Source organism: Misgurnus anguillicaudatus, chromosome 13 (assembly GCF_027580225.2).
Source record: "Misgurnus anguillicaudatus chromosome 13, ASM2758022v2, whole genome shotgun sequence".
Taxonomy (NCBI): domain Eukaryota; kingdom Metazoa; phylum Chordata; class Actinopteri; order Cypriniformes; family Cobitidae; genus Misgurnus; species Misgurnus anguillicaudatus.
In genome coordinates, this window is record NC_073349.2 from 22,856,572 (window position 1) to 22,877,074 (window position 20,503).

The window sequence follows — 20,503 nt, forward strand, 5'->3', positions numbered from 1 at the left end:
GAAACCATATCTGTGTTTTTAGCTTTATTTTGAACACTGTTTATCACCTTAGCAATACTGTTGTTTTACACAATAAACAGCACAGAAATCATCATTCTGCTGTGCTTATTTAAATAAATAGGCTATATCATATTAATTATGAAATCCTGATTCTATGTATTTTATGTATGTACTTAATGTATTTTGATCATTAAAAACACTTAATATAGTTATTATAGTTTTTGTACTGATATAACAGTACAATTAGTTAAGATTATTAATTTACATATTCCTTGCAGAATTAAAAATAACAGCAATAAAAAAATGCATTTTCTTATTTTTGGTACTGCTCCTAGAATTCATAACAGATATTCCAGAAGAAAATATAATAACAGAAATGCCCTACATAAACTTAAAGTATGGTAAAAGTAGGGAGGGGAAGAGTTTATGTCCGTGTTATTGTCCAAGTTTATGTCCAAGTCCAAATAGCTTTTTAAAGCCGTGTTGCACATTCAGTCATGAGGGTATATTTCTCCTAACCATTCCTCCATAACAAACCTTTCCCCATTGAAGTGTGAAAAATATTGGTCTAGAGTAGGTATGTCCGGCTGTGACAAACACACAAATATAATTAATAACTAAAAATAAATACAAAAAACGCAATTATTAGTAATAAAGGATTTCACCTTAAAACCTTGAAGGAGCTTCACGTTATACTGGGGAATGTATCCGATCAGTATTGATGAGGAATCTGGTCCACTGAAAATTATTCTGTAATGAGGAGTGTCTAAGGCCCTCTTTAACTACACACACACAAACACAAATAATCAAAGGTTAAAACAAACTTTTCTCCTTTTATGATCTGTTATGATTTTATTTCATTTCATGAAAGTGATCATGTATTTTACAGACCTCTGAGTCTGTGTATTTCTTTCTTTTGATCCATTCTGGAGGAGCTCGGAGTCCTGCATCCCAGCCTACTATCACCCCTACCATGTCATTCTGTGTTTCTATGACAACTTCTCCCACACGGTGAAGCACGTATGATGGCCTGGGACTTCGCGCCTCCTTTGAGACTAACCACACATATTTTGTTTTGTGAAACAAAATGATTATTATTTCTTTGTATTAACATTTCTCAACTCTATTTTATTAAAATGCCTGAAATTAGTAAATGGCGACTGTAAGAGAATTTAGTAAACATATTACCTGCAAAATACCCATGCTCGTTGTCATGCATTAACAGCTCAATCCTGAGTGCCTCTTCCATTGCTTGCCGTGGATCTTCTTCCTCTCCAAAGGATCTGTAGTGTGACGTGACATCATACTTCATCATACTTCAGTGTGTGAAGTGAATGATGCAGAATGACTGCAAAATAGAAATTTGTGCAGACTTACGGTAGTTTAGGAATCCAGGGATTTATCCAGTCAACCCAAGCAGTCTTGTTTAGATAGGATTTTCTCATGAACTCCCACATGTCTAGAATTCTTAATAAGCATCAGAGGAATAATTCCAGTAAGGATAACAATGGTTAGTTTGAAGTGAAGTACATTTAAACACAAAAGCATGCCAGATGGATGCCTCATAACAGTGCTGGACCAGGGGACCGTTCTACAGACTTTAGCTCCAACCCCAGTCAAACACAGCTAAACCAGCTAATCATATTGTTCAGGATTGCTTGATAATTACAGACAGGTGTGTTGGAGCAGGGTTGCAACTGAAGGACGGTAGCTCTCCAGGAGCAGGGTTGAGATTTACATATTGAGACCATAGACTGTAAAAAATATCGACGTAGTATCCGTGACTTCACCCATATTGACATTATGACAGCATCACTGGCACTAATTGTGACAACACTGGCAGTCATTATGACAGCATCACTGGCACTTATTGTGACATCAACACTGGCACTCATTATAATGGCATCCCTGGTACTCGTTATCAGTGTTGGGGGTAACGCATTACAAGTAACTTGCATTTCTGAAGTAACGAGTGAAGTAACGCATTACTTTATAAATGTACACATAATATTTGAGTTACCTTTTAAAAAAAAGTAATGGGAGTTACTTTTCCGTTAAATTAATTTGATTAAAAAAAATTACTGAATTAAACTGATCTTATACCACAGGCCTGTTGAATGCTTTATTCTGATTGGCTTAGAAATGTTCCATGGATGTTGATATTTTTCTGTAAATTGCACACCTAACCTGTCAAATGTCTTAAAAATAGGCACCAGAGCGATGTTTGTGGTGGCCGTGGTATAAGAGGAATAATTAACTCTGGTCATTTGAATTATAAGAGAATAATGCACACCTGCGGTGTTGGGTGTTGATGATGTAATAATGACTGGCATTAATAATCTCACAGTGACTGTCAGTGATGATGTCACAATGAGCACAAGTCGGTTGTCAATTATTCCTTACATATTAACGTAGAATTATGCATCGCGGCTGTGTGGGAACAGTTTAAGTCAGAAACGGAGATGGCAGGGCAGAGCTTAGAGACATTTTTGCCACGGAAATATGCAATTTCTGAATGCAGAATTTCTCTGTCATAAAAAACACCTGCAAAGCCTGAAATAGATCAAGCCTCAGCCAAATAAGAAAAAGTAACGCAAAAGTAACTTAAAAGTAACGTAAGCATTACCTTCCATGAGAAGTTACAAGTAATGCAATTAGTTACATTTTGGGGAGTAACTTAATATTGTAATGCATTACTTTCAAAAGAAACTTTTCCCAACACTGCTCATTATGACATCATCACTGGCATTAATGACATTATCACTGGCGCCAGTCTCTCTTTCGCTCTCTTGATTTGAGCCTGACAATGCAGACCAACCCATTCTTACCAAAAAGCGTACAAATGACACGCAGTGTGATTATCGTGCAATAGATACGCCAAATTCAGATTTTGTGTGCATATGATACGCCAGTCCTTCCCATTCACTTATATGGCGAATCGTTTTCGTGACGTTTTATTTTTTTTACCATTTTCGCTTGGGTTTAGGGTTAGAACAACTTTTTGTTATATAAAAATGACATCCTAACCCAAACCCCAACTCTAACCCCAACTCCAAGCGACCATGGCTTATATAGATAAAAACATAGAGAAACCTGTATATTAAATAACCTGCTTAAACAAATGTGAAATCTAACCCTAAACCCAAGAGAAAATGGTTTAAAAAGCAGAAAACAAATGAGAAAATAAATAAAACGTCACGAAACGATTCGCCATATAAGTGAATGGGAAGGACTGGCGTATCATATGCACGCAAAATCGGAATTTGGCGTATCTATTGCACGATAATCACACTGCGTGTCATTTGTACGCATCTTGGTGAGCAGACACACACACGCGCGTATTTTGTTATTGCCAACCTTTGAGGGCCATGTATTTTCACTATAATATTATTTCACTTGTTCTGATGAATGGTCCTCAAAAGTAAACTTTCACAAAGTAAACAAAAACTAGTAAACTTTCAAATTTCCCGATGCCCACAGGCTTTTGTAAGGATTCGTTTGGGCATCCTGTATGAACATTAACCAATGTTTTTGGCATATTGATTACGGGTTTACTGCAAAACTATGGTTACTGTAGCAAAACCAATTTGTGGTAGCAATGTCTGTCTAATTCCTTCTCAAATATGAGCATCTCAATAAAACAAACGTGCGTGTGTTTACCTCTCAGTGGCGAGGTGACGTTGTAAAGCAGTGCCGCCTGTCCATTTGGAAATGAGATACTGCGCTGGTAAAGCTGACAGAAGAAGTGTCAACTGTATAATGACACGTGCTGTGATTTCAGGCATCACTTTACCTGCCCAATAACAACGATACACAGTACATTCATGTCACATATCCAGCAAAACCTTTGCAGGTAAGGTGTTATAAAAGTTGTTAATAACTTAAGCTACTACGAATATATAAAAAGCTTATAAACCATCTAGGCTATGGGGATCTAGGCTATGGGTATCAGGAAAATTGTTATTGACTCATTCAAATGCACATTTAAATAGATCTTACCTTTTGCCAAAGAAGATAGTTTATTTAAGTAATCTTTAGCCTCTGAATTCACAACCGTTAGAGTAATTGTTTAATGTGGTAAGAGGAAGAACTCACTCAAAACTAAGATTGTTATGCATGGGGAAAGCTTGGTCTTGAAGGTTTGTGAATTATATTTACATGCGGTCAGTTTCGGTTTGGCACCTGTGCCTCCAAGTTTGACATTATTAGACGCATCCAATAGCGGCGCCCCACGAGAGCGGGTGTGCACGCGTCTAGTGCAGCCACGTCACGAGAGGACGCAACACGCGGATATGTTTGCTTTATTTTTTCTGTTAAGACTGTAGTTTTTTTCCTCTAATGTGGCGATACCTCATGTTTTATCTATGCTGAATAAAACCCAATAGACGATTTGGTTATAATGGGAATTGTTTGATTAGAAACTATGATAGTCTCTGTGTTTTTATCTGTAATGGTTTTAATGCGGGTGATGGTTAATACTGTTATTTCTAATGAGAACCATTTTGTTTTTCAGCAGGGTTCCATGTGTGTACTTTATTTAATTCACATTTATATACATGTGTTATGTTTTCATTGCAATAAAATAAACCGTTTGATTTATGTCAGACGCAATTTCAATTATCAGACGAAAGATGGCGCTGTTCTCCACGAAATTAAACTGGCAATTTAAAGGGATAGTTCACCCAAAAATGAAAATTCTGTCATCATTTACTCACTCTCATGTTGTTACAAACCTGTATACATTTCGTTGTTCTGATGAACACAAAGAAAGATATTTTGAAAAATGTTTGTAACCAAATCGTTTATGGACCCCTTTTACTTCCATACTAGTATTCTTTTTCCTACTATGGAAGTGAATTGGGTCCATGAATGGTTTGCTTACAAAAATGTATCTAAATATCTTCCTTTGTGTTCATCAGAACAACAAAATTTATATAGGTTTCTAACAACATGAGAGTGAGTAAATGATAACAGAATTTTCATTTTTGGGGCAACTATCCCTTTAAGCCTCACATTTACAAGTTAATGTTTGTGGTCTAATACACCTCAGTGCTGTATAGCAAAAACATAACATTATTTTAATTTAATCTATTTCCTTTAAAAATTACAAATAGGAAAGTTATAAAACACAAAGGGGATAATGTTCATCTAAATGCAAAACAAATAAATCTAAACAAAATATTTGAAAGGACAAGGCAATATGTGTAAACACAAAATGTTTATTTCCTTAAAATATCAGTATGAACTAATGTGACAGCAGTACACCCTACACATACATTCTATTTAACGTTTTTATTTACACTTTTTCCTTTATATAAAAGTATACAAACTAACATAGAAAGACCTCTTAGTCCGAGGATACAAGACCGCAGAGGGAAAACAAGACCCTGACCCCACAATGTGACCGTACCTTCAGATTTAAAGACCAGAGAATAAACTAACATGCATCCATCTTTGATCTCCATTCTAAAACATCTCATATAATCTATAAATGTCCATAAGATGTCACTTCCTGTGCAGTATATGGTGGTAACAGAGGGGTCATGAGTCGGATATTATACAGATTTCATGTAGCAACAGATATAAACACCAGCTCAATAAACATAAAGACAAGAAGATCGCACACTCACAGACATGCATCCACTGCATATATTAACAGCCACATACACACAAACCCCCTATACAGTCTCATACCCAATCGCACACATTCAATAGGCTTTGGTTCATCAAACCAGTTTTAAAGCTATGGGCTGGATTATTTTGTTCACTGTAGATATGGACGACCCAGACCACAACTGTTGAGAATATTTATGTGGCAACAAACCAGGCTGAATATTATCCAGCTTTACATATATAAGTTGGGACGTAGACGTAGGACACAATGCCAAATATAAATCTCCTGTACATACACTCAAAAGGTCAAGGCACATTCAAAACACCGAATACGAACACGCACACTGCCTCTTGTGTCATCCGCTGCCCTGTGGTATTTCAATGCATCAGATGGATCTGTCCTTTCTTACAGAATGGAAAATATCCAACACAGTGTTTCAACGTGATCAAGGAAAAACAAAGTACTCAATACTAATGAAATGTGCAATTTTACAGTAATTCAATGAATTTTCCAAATACAGAGTAAGAGGCCTGCTGTCTGGCTACAGGTAAAATATCAAAACACTTGATGCAATGAACGTCTCTCTCTCGCTCAATGCGCGCGCGCACACACACACACACACACACACAATTAATAGTGGTTTTTTAGGAGTGTACAGTGGGCTCAGAAAGTATTTGGACATTTTCTGGTTGTCTTTGATTAAAACATGTTCATAGTTGAGAGGGTTACCGAGCCCCTAAGGTGACATTGGAGTAAAAAAAATCTAAAGTTTAGTTTCATGTGCTCACACGAAACCTTCATGTGCAGAATGTTTTTTAAGTTTAGTATCGGGTGCTCACGTGAAACTTTCGCGAAAGAGGAAATTGGCTTCTATTTTATAAAGGCCTATTGCAATATCTTACCTCATAATACTGTATTGTATGGAGCCCCTAAGGGGACATGAAGCAAAAATTAAATAAAGTTTAGTTTCACGTGCGCACGTGAATCTATCGCGTGTGCATGTGAAACTGTCATGTGCAGATTTTTTTTTTAAAATCTAAAGTTTAGTTTCATGTGCAGATTTTTTTTAAAGTTTAGTTTCACGTGCGCACATGAAACTATTGCGTTTAGTTTCGCGTGCGCACGTGAAACTTTCGCTTTCACGTGCACACGCGATAGTTTCACTTGAGCACGTGAATCTATCGCGTTTAGTTTCGCATGCGCACGTGAATCTATCGCGTTTAGTTTCGCGTGCGCACATGAACCTATCGCATACGCACGTGTAACTTTCATGTGCAGAATTTTTTTTTAAGTTTAGTTTCACGTGCGCACATGAAACTATTGCATTTAGTTTCTAAACTTCATTTAATTTTTTCTCCATGTCCAATTAGTGAATCTATCGCGTGCGCACGTGAATCTGTCGCGTTTAGTTTCACGTGCGCACATGAACCTATCGCATAGGCACATGAAACTTTCATGTGCAGAATTTTTTTGAAAGTTTAGTTTCACATGCGCACATAAAAATATTGCGTTTAGTTTCTAAACTTCATTTAAATTTTGATCCATGTCCCCTTAGTGAAACTATCGCGTGCGCACGTGAATCTATCGCGTTTAGTTTCACGTGTGCACGTGAATCTATCGCATACGCACGTGAAACTTTCATGTGCAGAATTTTTTTTAAGTTTAGTATCGAGTGCTCACGTGAAATTTTCGCGAAAGAGGGAGAGGAAAAGGCTTCTATTTTATATAGGCCTATTGCAATATCTTACCTCATAATACTGTATTGTACGGAGCCCCTACGGGGACATGAAGCAAAAAGTTTCACGTGCGCAAAAAAATAGTTTCTAAACTTCATTTAATTTTTGCTCCATGTCCCCTTAGTGAAACTATCGCGTGCGCACATAAAACTTTCATGTGCAGAATTTTTTTTAAGTTTAGTTTCACATGCGCACATAAAAATATTGCGTTTAGTTTCTAAACTTCATTTAATTTTTGCTCCATGTCCCCTTAGTGAAACTATCGCGTGCGCACGTGAATCTATCGCGTTTAGTTTCGGGTACGCACATGAAACCTTCATGTGCAGAATTTAAGTTTAGTTTCACGTGCGCACATAAAACTATTGCGTTTAGTTTCGCGTGTGCACGTGAAACTTTTGCTTTCATGTGAGCACACGAAACTAAACTTTATTTAATTTTTGCTTCATGTCCCCTTAGGGGCTCCGTACGTTAGTATTGATATTGTGTATCGATATATTTTTGTAAAAGAACAAGTTCGGGAAACAAAACAAGCACAGTAAAAGTGGGTCAGCACATACTTGTGCACATTTTAAGCCTAAACAATATAACATCTACAGACACTTTTATCCAAGGCGACTTACAGTGCATTACAAGGTATACATTTGTCAGTATTTGTGTTCGCTGGAATCGAACCCACAACCTTTTGTGCAGCTAACACAATGTTTAACCAATTAAGCTACAGGAACAAATCTATGTTTCTTATATAAAAAAACGCAAAAAATCTGCAGTATTATTGTTCTGAATAATAGTTCACTAAACATTTAGAAGCAGTTTCCAAGACAGGGTTTAAGTCTAGTCCAAAACTGAAAACAGCTTGCACTGACATATCTTAAAATATGTATGTGCCATTTTTTGTCTCAAGATGCACACCAGTATGTTTTTTATAAGGTATGTTTTTAAAAACTAATACAACTAAGGCCTAGTCCTGGCTTAATCTAAACCCTGTCTGGGAAACAGCCCCTAAGAATCATAACATTGTATTATGACAGATACCAATACAATATTTAATAAAACCACCTGATTTCCACTACGGACGGACCAAACGTAATTATCAAAATGAAAGGGGATTTAGTTCAGAAACAAGGTTTTTAAAAGTGTCCAGATACTTTTTGAGTCACATTTATGAATATTCTCTTCGAGGAATCACAGTGCATTGCAAGAGACCCAAAAATAAGAGCCACTGTCTGCATAATGAGTATTAATATACCTCAAAAAACTTTAAAAAGCATAAACTTAAAGCCAATTTCATACACTCAGTGGTCATGAGAAGATATCTCCACCCCAGCATCAGATCATTTACACACATTTGTACTGAATAAATCAATACGCTAAAGCATCAAATGCACACACCCGCACACACATTGAGAGTATAAAGGAGCCATAATGTATGAAAACATGAAAAGGCACAAGGTATTGCTAATTATATAAAAACATGCAAGAAACTGCCACTGACATTGATAGACGAAACAAAAGCAAGCATTTTATGTGGTCCTTCTCTTTACTCCACTATAGCTCAACCGCTTACACAAACGCTCTGGTAAAAATAGATATTTTCGAAGAAGTGTTTGATTTGTTGCCTTTAGCAACAACCGTGTAAAAACAATGCATAAAACAGTTAAAGAGAGACAAAATGGAGTAAAAGCATAAAAGTTCACACACAAACACCCGACGACTCTCAAATAAGTGCTTTCTTGAGAGATAAAATCAGGTTTGTAAGACTGTGTAAGCGACTTTCTTCACTGGCATTCAAATAGTGCATATGAAAATCAGTATTTAACTGCATTTGTGATTTTTCTGTGGAAGAAATTTAAAAGGTGTGGCCTTTGATAAGGGGCGGTGACCCTTTGAGGACATAAACTGCCCTGTAAAGTCACCCAAAAAGTTGAAAATCAAAGATTTATATAATCATGAAAGTCTATAGCAGCAGGAATGCGTCCCCTCCTCAGTGTATATAACAGTGGGGCGGGGATAAGGGACATACAACGTTGACATTATTATTACCAGCCAATAAGGTTGGCTTTGGCCTTTTCGGTGAGCTTGCGGACTCTTCCCTTGCTTGACGTGCCGAACGTAATCGAGGAATCCTCAAACAAAAGTTGTCTCTGTTCTTCCTCAGAGTCTTCCTCGTTATAGTAGGCTGTTCGTCGGCCCTGGTTACGCGTCCTCATTGGCCCTTTCCCATCCTCCCCCATGTAAATGTCTTGCTCCTCGCTTAATGCGGGGCCTGGGGTAGGGGGCGTGGTCTCGTCGTGGCCACGTCGACTACTCCTTCTAAGCACTGTGGGGCTTGAAGGAGCTGGCGTATGTGGAGGTTCAATGTATGTTTTGTTCAGCCGTGGTCTACCTCGTGGTCGTGGATGCTCGGGAGTCACTACCCCTGAATCGGAAAGGCTACTGTCCTGGGCTGTAGAAGAAGCCCCGCCCTCATCACCAGTAGACAGGGCAAGCTCCTCCTCATGGATGGAGTTTCTCTGTAGGGCCTCCAGCTCTTTCTTGCTTTTCCTCCCTCGCTTTTTGCCAGAGGGTTGGGGTGAGGGTGCTGGCTCTACTGTGGTCCTTATTTGTGCGTCTAATTTGGGTCTGCCCCGCCCTCTTCTTACTTCTCCCATAGTTGCTTGACTTGTGTGGCCATTCAGATGCACACTGTTCTGAGTTGGAGAGCTGCGATCAACTGGACCTGTGAGAGAGACCACAAAATTTAAGTGAAGATCAAATTTGTGACCCAGTCTGTGAAAACCCAGAGTTTTGTGATTTACTGTGAATATAACCTTGATATCTTTAATATTGACTGAGTAATGTCAAGTCAAAAAAGTGTAAAATTAAGGACTGAAATCAAACTTTGATGCTCCTAATCTCATTTTAGATTGAGACTTTATATCATATACATGTGCTGGTCTTATAATTAAAATATCATCAAAAAGTTTATTTATTTCACTAATTTTATTTAAAAAGTGAAACTTGTATATTATATTTATTCATTAAACACAGACTGATATATTTCAAATGTTTATTTCTTTTCATTTTGATGATTATAACTGACAACTAAGGAAAATCCCAAATTTTCCAAACCACTCTTTGTGAATCTTCCCCACATTTTTGAATGGGTTTTGTTTCATAATCCTCTCCAGTGTGCGGTTATCCCTATTGCTTGTACACTTTTTTCTACCACATCTTTTCCTTCCATTCGCCTCTCTGTGCTTGGACACAGAGCTCTTTTAATTTTGATGATAATAACTTACCACTAAGGAAAATCCCAAATTCAGTATCTCAGAAAATTAGATTATTGCGAAAAGGCACACCTGGTGCCACACTCTAATCAGCTAATTAACTCAAAACACCTGCAAAGGCCTTTAAATGGTCTCTCAGTCTAGTTCTGTAGGCTACACAATCATGAGGAAGACTTCTGACTTCACATTTGTCCAAAAGACGAACATTGACACCTTGCACAAGGAGGGCAAGACACAAAAGATCATTGCAAAAGAGGCTGGCTGTTCACAGAGCTTTGTGTCCAAGCACATTAATAGAGAGGCGAAGGGAAGGAAAAGATGTGGTAGAAAAAAGTGTAAAAGCAATAGGGATAACCGAACACTGGAGATGATTATGGAACAAAACCCATTCAAAAATGTGGGGGAGATTCACAAAGAGTGGACTGCAAAATTTGGGATTTTCCTTGGTTGCCAGTTATAATCATCAAAATTTAAAGAAATAAACATTTGAAATATATCAGTCTGTGTGTAGTGAATCAATGTGCCCAACCCTGTTCCTGGAGGGCTACCGTCCTGCAGATTTTAACTCGGCGCACAGTCAGGGACAAAAATAAATAAATAAATAGCCTAAATTAAACGCAAAAACATAGCCTGCACACTGGTGTCATCCTGATTTACCACTTTGTAAAACTTATTCCAGGCAACCCTTTTCTGACCTTCTAATTCCTTTGTTTTTAATTCTCATTCTCTGAGTTTGCCACGCCACGTACCTCCTTCGCCAGCATTGATAAGAGCTGTGTCCCAATTCAAAGGGTGCTTAGAATGAAGCCTCAAATGCGTCCTCATTTTTCCGCGCTGTTAATGATACAACGAATGGATCCTTAACAGCCGATGCTATCCCAAACAATTAAAACCTTTATTAAATAAAAGCGTGTATTTATTAGAAAACCTTTTCTTGTCACTGTTTTAGTATTATAAGTTATGTTTTGTGTTAATATTATTCGGTTTATGTTGTGTATATTTCTAAGGTTGATTAATTTGATATACTGTTGAATAGTTTAATCTACATCAATGTGTTATATTTTCTAAAATAAATTAATATTTTTCTGATTACATATTTATTTTAATAAGTCAGAAATGTCTCCGCTGTTTTTTGCTGACAGGCGCAGTGAGCGCTACTGGGGGCGCGTGCAACAGGTGACGCAAATAATGGGTCCTCAGAAGCCTAGACCGTCTCATTTCAGACTCATTTCTTAGAAGGACACAGCTAATAACAAGCAGTCTATCCGCCACCCGCCCGAATTTAATTAAAATATTATTTTTCGTCACATCATCCGCCAGATCCGCGGTTTATCCGCGGAGTCCGCGGCTGTAACCGCCAACCGCGCATCTCTAGTGCAGGGTTGGGCACCCCTGTTATAGATGGTTTATATTAGTATGTGAGTTCTCTGGGAATCCATGAACATTTAGATTTGACCAGAACTGTGCAGACTTACCTGGTGTGAGCTTAACAGGTGTTCGAAGCTTCCTTCGAGACTCTCTGGCTCCGCCCTCATTACTGTGAGGGATAGCAGAGGTCTCTGTTTCCCTGGAGACGCCAATGGAGTGAGAGTTTTGAGTTCGGAGAACTCTGGATGACGGCTCTACTGATTTACTGTGGGTGGGGGGAAGTGGAGGAGCCGACTGCGCAGCGGGTGGATCGGTGATTTGGGTCCCGAAGCGGGCCGAGCTACGTGTCCGTCCAGGGGTGACGGGTGGCTCGGCCTTTCCGTTGATTTGCGGAAGTGTTTGTCGTAACGATGGAGGTCGGGAAGGTCCAGCGGGAGTGGGTGGAGCTGCGTTGTCAGATGGAGGTGGAGCACGAGTGGAGACCCGCCTCTTCCTTTCCGGACTGCAAATCAGAAAAAGGAAATTTCACAATTGGCAAATATGATATACCTGTATCATCTATTTTTTAGGTAAATGTGAGTGATTTATATCTGTGGAATCTGTATGGCAAAAAATATATTTAGGGTTAAGAGTTTGTTCAAGTTGTTGTAAAAGACCACATGATTCAGTAATAGTGACCAATTATAGAGCACAGTACACTGCAACAACCAATCAGATGCTGTCTGTACCTAGAGGCGGAACTTGAAAGGGAAGAGCTCCTCCTCCTCTTCACAGACTGTCTGGTCAATCGCTTCGTGTGCAGGCGCTGTCGAGTGATTCGCTCATTGAGCAGACTTTGAGCAGCTTTGAAATCAGTCAAGATCGAACTGATATGCTCTTCAAACAGAGCGGATAACCGCAGACTCATGCTATAGATCTGTGTACACATGCACGCACAAAGACACAATAAATTATATTTTCATTTATGCATTTGAAAGATGTTTTTATCCAAAGCGACCTACAGTAGATTAAGGATATACATTTATAAGCATCTGTGTTAACAGGTAAACAAACATATATATAACATTAGCATTGCTAATAACAGTTAATTTACTTTATAGTAATATTAATTCATTAAATAAATAAACTGCGACAATTAGGACTGTACTGCAACATGACTGTGATATAGAAAGGTTTTGGTGATTTCATACCCTTGACTTTTTGCTGGGTGTGTAAGCTTTGGAGTTGCTAAAGATGAGTCGCACATCTATACAAAGATCCATTGGTGTGTCATATTCTCCTGCTAAGAGGCGGCTCAAAACAGACCCAAAGTCCATAGGAGTGTCCACAATGTCTAAGTAGTCCTGAAAGAGGGATAAACGTCACATAATACAATATAAAGCAATGAATAACAATCTGGGGTACACAAATGTTTGTCCAAACTGGTCATTTCAGTTTATGTGTAATACATCCGTCAGTCAATGGTGTGATCAGTGACAAATCACATCTGGGTGATTCTCATGAAATCCAGACTTAGAAGGTGTCCAGCATCAGCTTTTTTAAAAGGCCATTGAAGCCAATTTTTTTGCACATATAAGATCAAGGTCTGAACTTACTATAACCATTATTTTTAGAGGATTTAAAAAATTATTTCCTTTAGAATTATTTGCATTTTTTAGATTATCATTATCAAAAATGATCATTACCGCAACATGATATTACATTAAATATATGCATTTACAAACTCATGTTTTGGTAATGAGAACTAAAAAGTTGTCTATGTACTATGACAAACAAAATTTCAACTTTTATCTGGAGAGAAAAAAAAGAACTGCTTAACTGGTAGCCATCTTGAGTGTCACAGTCAATTATGTCCCTTCCAACTAATTTGTTTTTTTTTTTGTTCATTGAGGCCTTAAAAAATTATTGAAAATTGTTGCGGAGGATGAGAAAATTGGTCTTGGACACATTTATATTCCTTATTATTGTCTCTACATTTACCAATGATCACTAAATACCACATGTTTCTTTACTGTTAATGTTTATAGTATGCACTGAAGCGTTTTATTTTTTATATTTTTTAACTATAAATATTTCCATGTCAAAGAACCCAAATCCAGTCATGGACATGTTGCAGTAATGAAAATTTTCCCCTTAAATGTGGAAAATTGGTTTGTATGATGTCATTTAAAATCATGTGCAAAATAGTACATGAAGAGATGTTTGTAACTGTATGCTTCTTATTTTGATAGCATTTACTTTTTTTATCAAAATGTTTCATGACACCTCGTAAGTCTAATTTCGCGAGAATCACCCATCTGCTGCTGCATGTGTCTATGTTATGTCTATGTTACCGGATACTCCTCGAGGTCCACAGGTTGTCTGAACGGCTCTGAATCTTCACACTGAAAGATGAGCTCCAGCAACTCTTTACAGCGCCCCCTCCAGGCCTTGGGGTCTGAAGACGGTTTACTCCGCAGACTCCTCAAGATGGGCTGTCGTTGCTGGCCCTGAAACAGGATAAAAACTCGCCATTAGCCAGGTGTGAAATCATTAGGCGTAGTGTTTGTATGATTATCTGAGTGATTCATACCTTCTTATTGCGTGTAGACGTGCAAGGTGCCTCATGTTCTTCATCTTCGTCCTCCTCTTCATCCTCATCTTCATCCTGAGGTGTCATTAAAATCACAAAAATGGTCATAATATGCTTGTAAAGTACTGCTGATGATGCATATTCTCCTTTATTTGATCATATGTCCAAGTTTGTGAATCTATCAATGTCACTTACATCACTTGAATCTGAGAAAGCAGTTTTCTTCATACTGTTATATAGCGGAATAATATCTGTACAGCTTTGGTCCTTGAGAAACAACATGAAAAGCAAATGGAATCCAATGCATCAGTTCTCACATAGAATTAAATTCTGAATTACATTTGTTCAGTATCAAGGCAATTCTGGTATTTAATGTACTTTTTAAGACTTACTTGATAAACTGTAGCAAGAGGTCAGATACGAATTTGGCAGTTCTGACAATGAACGCGTCCGGTTCATTGAAGGTTTGAGCGTTGTGTTCGATGTAACGTACCTCCCACATGAGCGAAGACATTCGCCTGACATTAGCAAAGAATAAATGCGCTAATAAACACTCGTGTATTTAAAGAGTAAACATGTTCTGGAATATATCAGAAGTTTATAAATGTGCTAGTTCATCTCGGCTGCTTTATTTCATGTTAATTTTAAGACTGTGTGCTAGCTGACCTGTAGAAACGGTTCTCCAGTCTCTGTCTTATGGTGCTCAGATCTGTGACGTAAGCGACCACAGTGCAGTACGTCGGATATGCCTGCAGGTCTACAGGCAGTTCAAATGGTGCAGCCACATCTGGAGAAAAGACAGAACTTCTGTTACGACAATATCAGTCATGAACACATGATTTACAATTCACAACTTTATTTTAAGGGACAGGTCAGCCAAAAGTTCAGTTTATACATTTTAAATATGGATATTTTATAACAAAATCCCATCGATTACCCTAGGAATATGGAGGACCACAAGAGTCATGAAAAATTTAATAAAGAACTTCAATATTTAATAACTACCTGGGCAATGAAAATAGCAATTAATAGATTTGTTTAAAAATTCATTAATTAATCTATAAATAAATAGACAAGTTACAAAAAATCATTATGTAACATTTTATTAGGCAATAAAAAGTGAGATTATAAAAACTAACGTAGAAATGAAATATTAATCCATTAATAAATAGTTCAAAGTAATATAACAATTTACAAAAACAACATAAAACACTCAATAAGTTCATCATTTTAAATTGCATTTATAAATTCTTGATTGAATGATGGAGTTTCAAAATGTATTTCAAAAAGTGATTTAAAAAAGAGAAATAAATAACTGGATTTATAAATTGAACTACAAATACAGGTTTAAATTAGGCATTTGAAAGGGCATTTCCGTTTAACATTTCTGTTTTCATTTCCCGATTGTTCTCCTTATTCTTTTCGCTATTCGATTTGCGTTTCGTTTTAGCCTTTCTGTTTAGCTTTTCCGTGACTCTTTTTTTAAATTCCATTATTTAATTAAGAATTTATAAATGCAATTTAAAATGATGAACTTATTAAGTGTTTTATGTTGTTTTTGTAAATTGTTATATTAATCTGAACTTTTTATTAATGGATTAATATTTCATTTCTCCGTTATTTTTATAATCTCACTTTTTATTGCCTAATAAAATGTTACATAATGATTTTTTTGTAACTTTGTCTATTTATTTATAGATTAATTAATGAATTTTTAGATAAATCTATTAATTGCTATTTTTATTGTCCAGGTAGTTATTAAATATTGAAGTTCATTATTACATTTTGCATGACTGTTGTAGTCCTCCATAGTGGCACAAGTAAGTATGGGCGCACAAAATAAAACGTGGTGATTTTTTAAGCGGTTAAAAAAATGTAAACTATATTGTATGGCGGAAGAGCACTTAGAGGTCGAAGTGCTGCAAACTAAGTGCTCTTCCGCCATACAACATAGTTCAAATTTTTTATCCGCTTAAAAATCACCACATTTTATTTTGTCCCCCATACTTACTCGTGTAACTACTCATGTAACAGTCTTTAAATAGGGAAAACATGGAAGTGTTTGGTGGCTTCTAAATTCATCCCTGTTTGGATCCTAAGGAATGAATGGGGCTAGGCTAAATGCTAACACATTCACAATGCGCTATACAAAGATATAGTGCACGCATTGAAAAAAGATAGGTATGAATAATTTGTCTAAGTTGAGGTAAGAACATAATAAAATATTGCAAAACGATGGTGTTTTTCATTAAAAATCCGTAGCACCATTTACTACCATTATAAGGCTTGCAAGAGCCAGGACATTTTCTAATATAACTCTGACTGTATTCGTCTGAAAGATGATATTCATATACATCTCGAATGGCTTAAGGGTATTGAAAGTAAATGCTGGGATTATTTTCATTTTTTGCTGAAATATCCCTTTGAAGGTTGTACTTTCAAATTCAAATATTCTATATGTATATAGGCTGCAGTGTTTTCCATACATTCATTTATTTGTGGCAGGCTGCCACAAAATCAAAATCGACCGCCACAAATAGATTTGCGCAGCGCATTTTTCACTGCCTCTCTCTCACATGACAGGTTCTTTACATACACCCATGGAATCAAATCCGCTGTGACTCTAGCCTGATTTATACTTGATGCGTCCACAATTAATGCACGTGGCAAAAAAAAGGCTTTGCGGAGTGGACAGCATTTTTGGGAACTTAGTGTGTGGCTCTGCATCCGAAAGTGACAGACTGTACTGCATATTAGTACCCATAATTCACCAATCCCCCCTGTGCTGCCACAAATAAACTGTAAGTCTGTGGAAAACACTGTAAAATACAGCCTTAAAAGGCAGCATGCTTGTAATAGCAACTGATGATGTCTCACCCAATGTGCAAAGCTGGTTGATTCCCCTGATGATGCGTTCACACTCCTCATCACGCGTGCGTGAGCCCCACTCTCCTTCTACAGGCTTGTATAGTAATGCCTTCTGTTCTTCTTCAGTTAGAGGCATACTTAGACCCAACTCATCAGGAAACACCGATACAGAGAGAGAGAGAGAGAGAGAGAGAGAGAGAGAGAGAAAATGATGCCAGCTGGATTTCAGTACAGTTGATAGTTTTCATTTTGATAGTTACCATAACAACTAGCATGTTTGAGTGTGAGTGTGCTAGTGTGCTGTACACTGCATGAAATCAGAGCTGTTTTGTATTACTTTAGATGTGCTATTTAAGATAATATTTGTGTTTATTATTCTCTGAGTATCTGAGATCATGAGTTTTAAGATTTTGAAACATGTAAAACAAGGAAAATTGTGACCAAAAATGAAATGGAATAGTGAACATTCTCTAATCATTTTCAATGGTTCTTGTGTTATCTCAAGTTGTTGTACAATACTTTGTTAAAGATCAATGAGATTTGAAGTTACTGTTGTGGCCTCATTTTTGCATTTAGCACTAGTATGTGTTTGTTTTGGTTTCAGTTTGCTAAGGAAGTTAAAATATATTTAAGTTTAAAATATCTGACCCTGGTCTTAAGCAGCATGGGTATATTTGTAGCAAAAACAAAATACACTTTATTATAGATTTTTTTATTTTATGCTAAAACTCATTAGGATATTGTGTAAAGATCATGTTCCATGAAGATATTTTGTACATTTCCTACCGTAAATATATTAAACCTTTTTTGTGAGTGAATGCTGTTGCTAAGGACTTCATTTGGAAAATTTCAAAAAGCACCAATTTTATTGCTAAAAACAACGTTATTTTGTGTATTTGGTATAATACAATGTGTTTGCGTGGTTTTTGGTAACAAAAAAGATTTCCAGATTTCACTCTCTTCCTGAAACGCACAGATTTGAAAAGCGCTGTGTCCCTGATTGGCCAGCTAATCTGTACGTGTGATTGGTCTGAATACGTCTGACATCAGCCGGAAATGTGGCGCTCCTTGTTTGAAAGATTCGCTCAGGACTTGTGAGTCCAAGCGGTAGGAATTATGATAATGTCGGTCTTGTCTACATCACCAATCCCAGGAAGTACACTGTTGCCTACAATCCATGTGTTCGTTATAGTTCAAGAAAAGAGATTTACGTTGGAGACGATAACTCACGTCATCGTTTACTTTGGGGTTTGTACCTTTTGCATATCGTTAAGGAAAAGGAAATGTAAAAACATGAATCGGACAATAGGTGCTCTTTAAAGGCGAATTTCTCAATATTTAGATTTTTTGCACCGTAAGATTCTAGATTTTCAAATAATTGAATCTCAGCCAAATATTGTCCTATCCTAATAAACCATACATCAATGGGTTACTGATTTTGTGGTCCAGGTCAAAAAACTTCACTTCAAAAGACATTTATAAACCCACTAAAGTCATTTGGATTACTTCATGGATTAATGATGCCTTTTGTGATGTGTTTTTGAAACTTCAACAAAATCTTTCTGTTCAACTGAAGGAGAGAAGTTATAATTGTCTGGCATGATATGAGAATGACGGGTGAGTATTTCTTCACCTTGTCATCAAAAGAACAATGTACCAAATACTAGTCGTTTTTCAAATTCATGTTACTTTTTTACTTAATTTGTTATGCTGAAAATGTAATTTGCTATTCAATTAGAAATTGACCAAAATTATTTCATTTACAAATATTTTTCTGCAACACAACCAAAAGAACCAAAATCCATAAATTCCCATCCTTTATGATGACAATGAAACATTCATATTTATTTATTAAGCAGACACTGAGTAAGATCATGATTCATTATTTGAATCAACAGGTTAATTGATTCAAATAATGAATCATTCATGTATTAATGAGTTAGTCATAGTAAGAGGAACACATCAAACCTTCATTGGGTATCTCCTCCATATCCCACGGGCTCATCTTTTCTGTGTCTCCATTATCCCAACTGTAGTCACACAAAACACACAGATGATGTAATCTGATGTCATTTTACCCAAAAGATACAAAACACAATCATCTTATACATACAGAACACTCACTTGCAACCCTCAATTTATACCCTGTTCAGTCTTTAAACTAAACAATGATAAAGTCTTTTACATTAACAGCTGGAATGGCTCCTTTAGTTATGACAACTTAAAGGATTAGTCCATTTTCTTAAAAAAAAATCCAGATAATTTTCTCACCACCATGTCATCCAAAATGTTGATGTCTTTCTTTGTTCAGTCAAGAAAAAATTATGTTTTTTGAGGAAAACATTCCAGGATTTTTCTCATTTTAATGGACTTTAATGGACGCCAACATGTAACAATTTTAATGCAGTTTAAAATTGCAGTTTCAAAGAACTCTAAACGATCCCAAATGGGGCATAAGGGTCTTATCTAGCGAAACGATTGTCATTTTTGACAAGAAAAAATAAACATATGCACTTTTAAACTACAACTTCTCGTCTATCTCCAGTCCTGTGACGCGCCAGCGCTACCTCACGTAACACGTCATCACACCGAAAGGTCACGGATGACATATCGAAACTCCGCCCCAGTGTTTACAAGTGTGGAGAAAGAGGACCGTTCTGACGTTGTTGTATGTGTAATGATACTAATTAATGTGTTTGTGTCAGTTTATTGTTTAAAATGGTCCGCAAATGTGCCTCTTTGGGATAATTTAGAGTCCTTTGAAACTCAGTTGAAACTGCAATTTTAAACTGTTACGTGTTGGGGTCCATTAAAATTAGAAAAATCCTGGAATGTTTTCCTCAAAAAACATAATTTCTTCTCGACTGAACAAAGAAAGACATCAACACCTTGGATGACATGGTGCCGAGTAAATCATCTGGATTTTTTTTCTTAAGAAAATGGACTAATCTTTTAATAAGAAACAAATATACATCCAACGTACGTAAATGCTATTTAACAATTAATATTTCTATTACAAACTAAACTGTTGCCCTAAGCGATTGTTGTTTAATATTTGTGGTTGGATAGGACCATAGAT

General features: G+C 36.8%; 2 protein-coding genes across 2 annotated transcripts in view; both read right to left on the reverse strand.

The window, feature by feature from the left end:
* Positions 1-9: 9 nt before the first annotated feature.
* On the reverse strand, positions 10-4,221 carry LOC129430458 (uncharacterized). Its single transcript, XM_055187661.2, has 7 exons — positions 4,000-4,221; positions 3,661-3,793; positions 1,378-1,467; positions 1,189-1,283; positions 892-1,055; positions 666-782; positions 10-587 (listed from the first exon to the last, which is right to left on the reverse strand). Exons 2-7 carry the CDS (start codon positions 3,783-3,785, stop codon positions 492-494), a joined length of 687 nt encoding a protein of 228 aa, XP_055043636.1. The 5' UTR covers positions 3,786-3,793; positions 4,000-4,221; the 3' UTR covers positions 10-491.
* Positions 4,222-7,678: 3,457 nt separating this feature from the next.
* The window catches only part of phip (PHIP subunit of CUL4-Ring ligase complex), a 48,370-nt gene continuing 35,545 nt past the window's right edge, over positions 7,679-20,503 (reverse strand). Inside the window, exons 29-39 of the mRNA XM_073875418.1 lie at positions 19,388-19,454; positions 17,434-17,599; positions 15,223-15,343; positions 14,948-15,074; positions 14,752-14,823; positions 14,557-14,631; positions 14,318-14,473; positions 13,175-13,327; positions 12,713-12,900; positions 12,092-12,486; positions 7,679-10,066 (exon numbers count right to left, since the gene is read on the reverse strand). Coding sequence (XP_073731519.1) covers positions 9,387-10,066; positions 12,092-12,486; positions 12,713-12,900; positions 13,175-13,327; positions 14,318-14,473; positions 14,557-14,631; positions 14,752-14,823; positions 14,948-15,074; positions 15,223-15,343; positions 17,434-17,599; positions 19,388-19,454 — 2,200 coding nt within the window. The 3' untranslated portion in view covers positions 7,679-9,386. The remainder of the gene's footprint in view (positions 10,067-12,091; positions 12,487-12,712; positions 12,901-13,174; positions 13,328-14,317; positions 14,474-14,556; positions 14,632-14,751; positions 14,824-14,947; positions 15,075-15,222; positions 15,344-17,433; positions 17,600-19,387; positions 19,455-20,503) is intronic.

Coding starts and splice junctions, on each gene's coding strand:
- LOC129430458 (XM_055187661.2), bottom strand. CDS start 3,785: ATGCCTGAAATCACAGCACGTGTCATTATACAGTTGACACTTCTTCTG. Junction 1,284..1,377: donor CCCTGGATTCCTAAACTACC/GTAAGTCTGCAC, acceptor GTCACACTACAG/ATCCTTTGGAGAGGAAGAAG. Junction 588..665: donor AGCTCCTTCAAGGTTTTAAG/GTGAAATCCTTT, acceptor TGTTTGTCACAG/CCGGACATACCTACTCTAGA.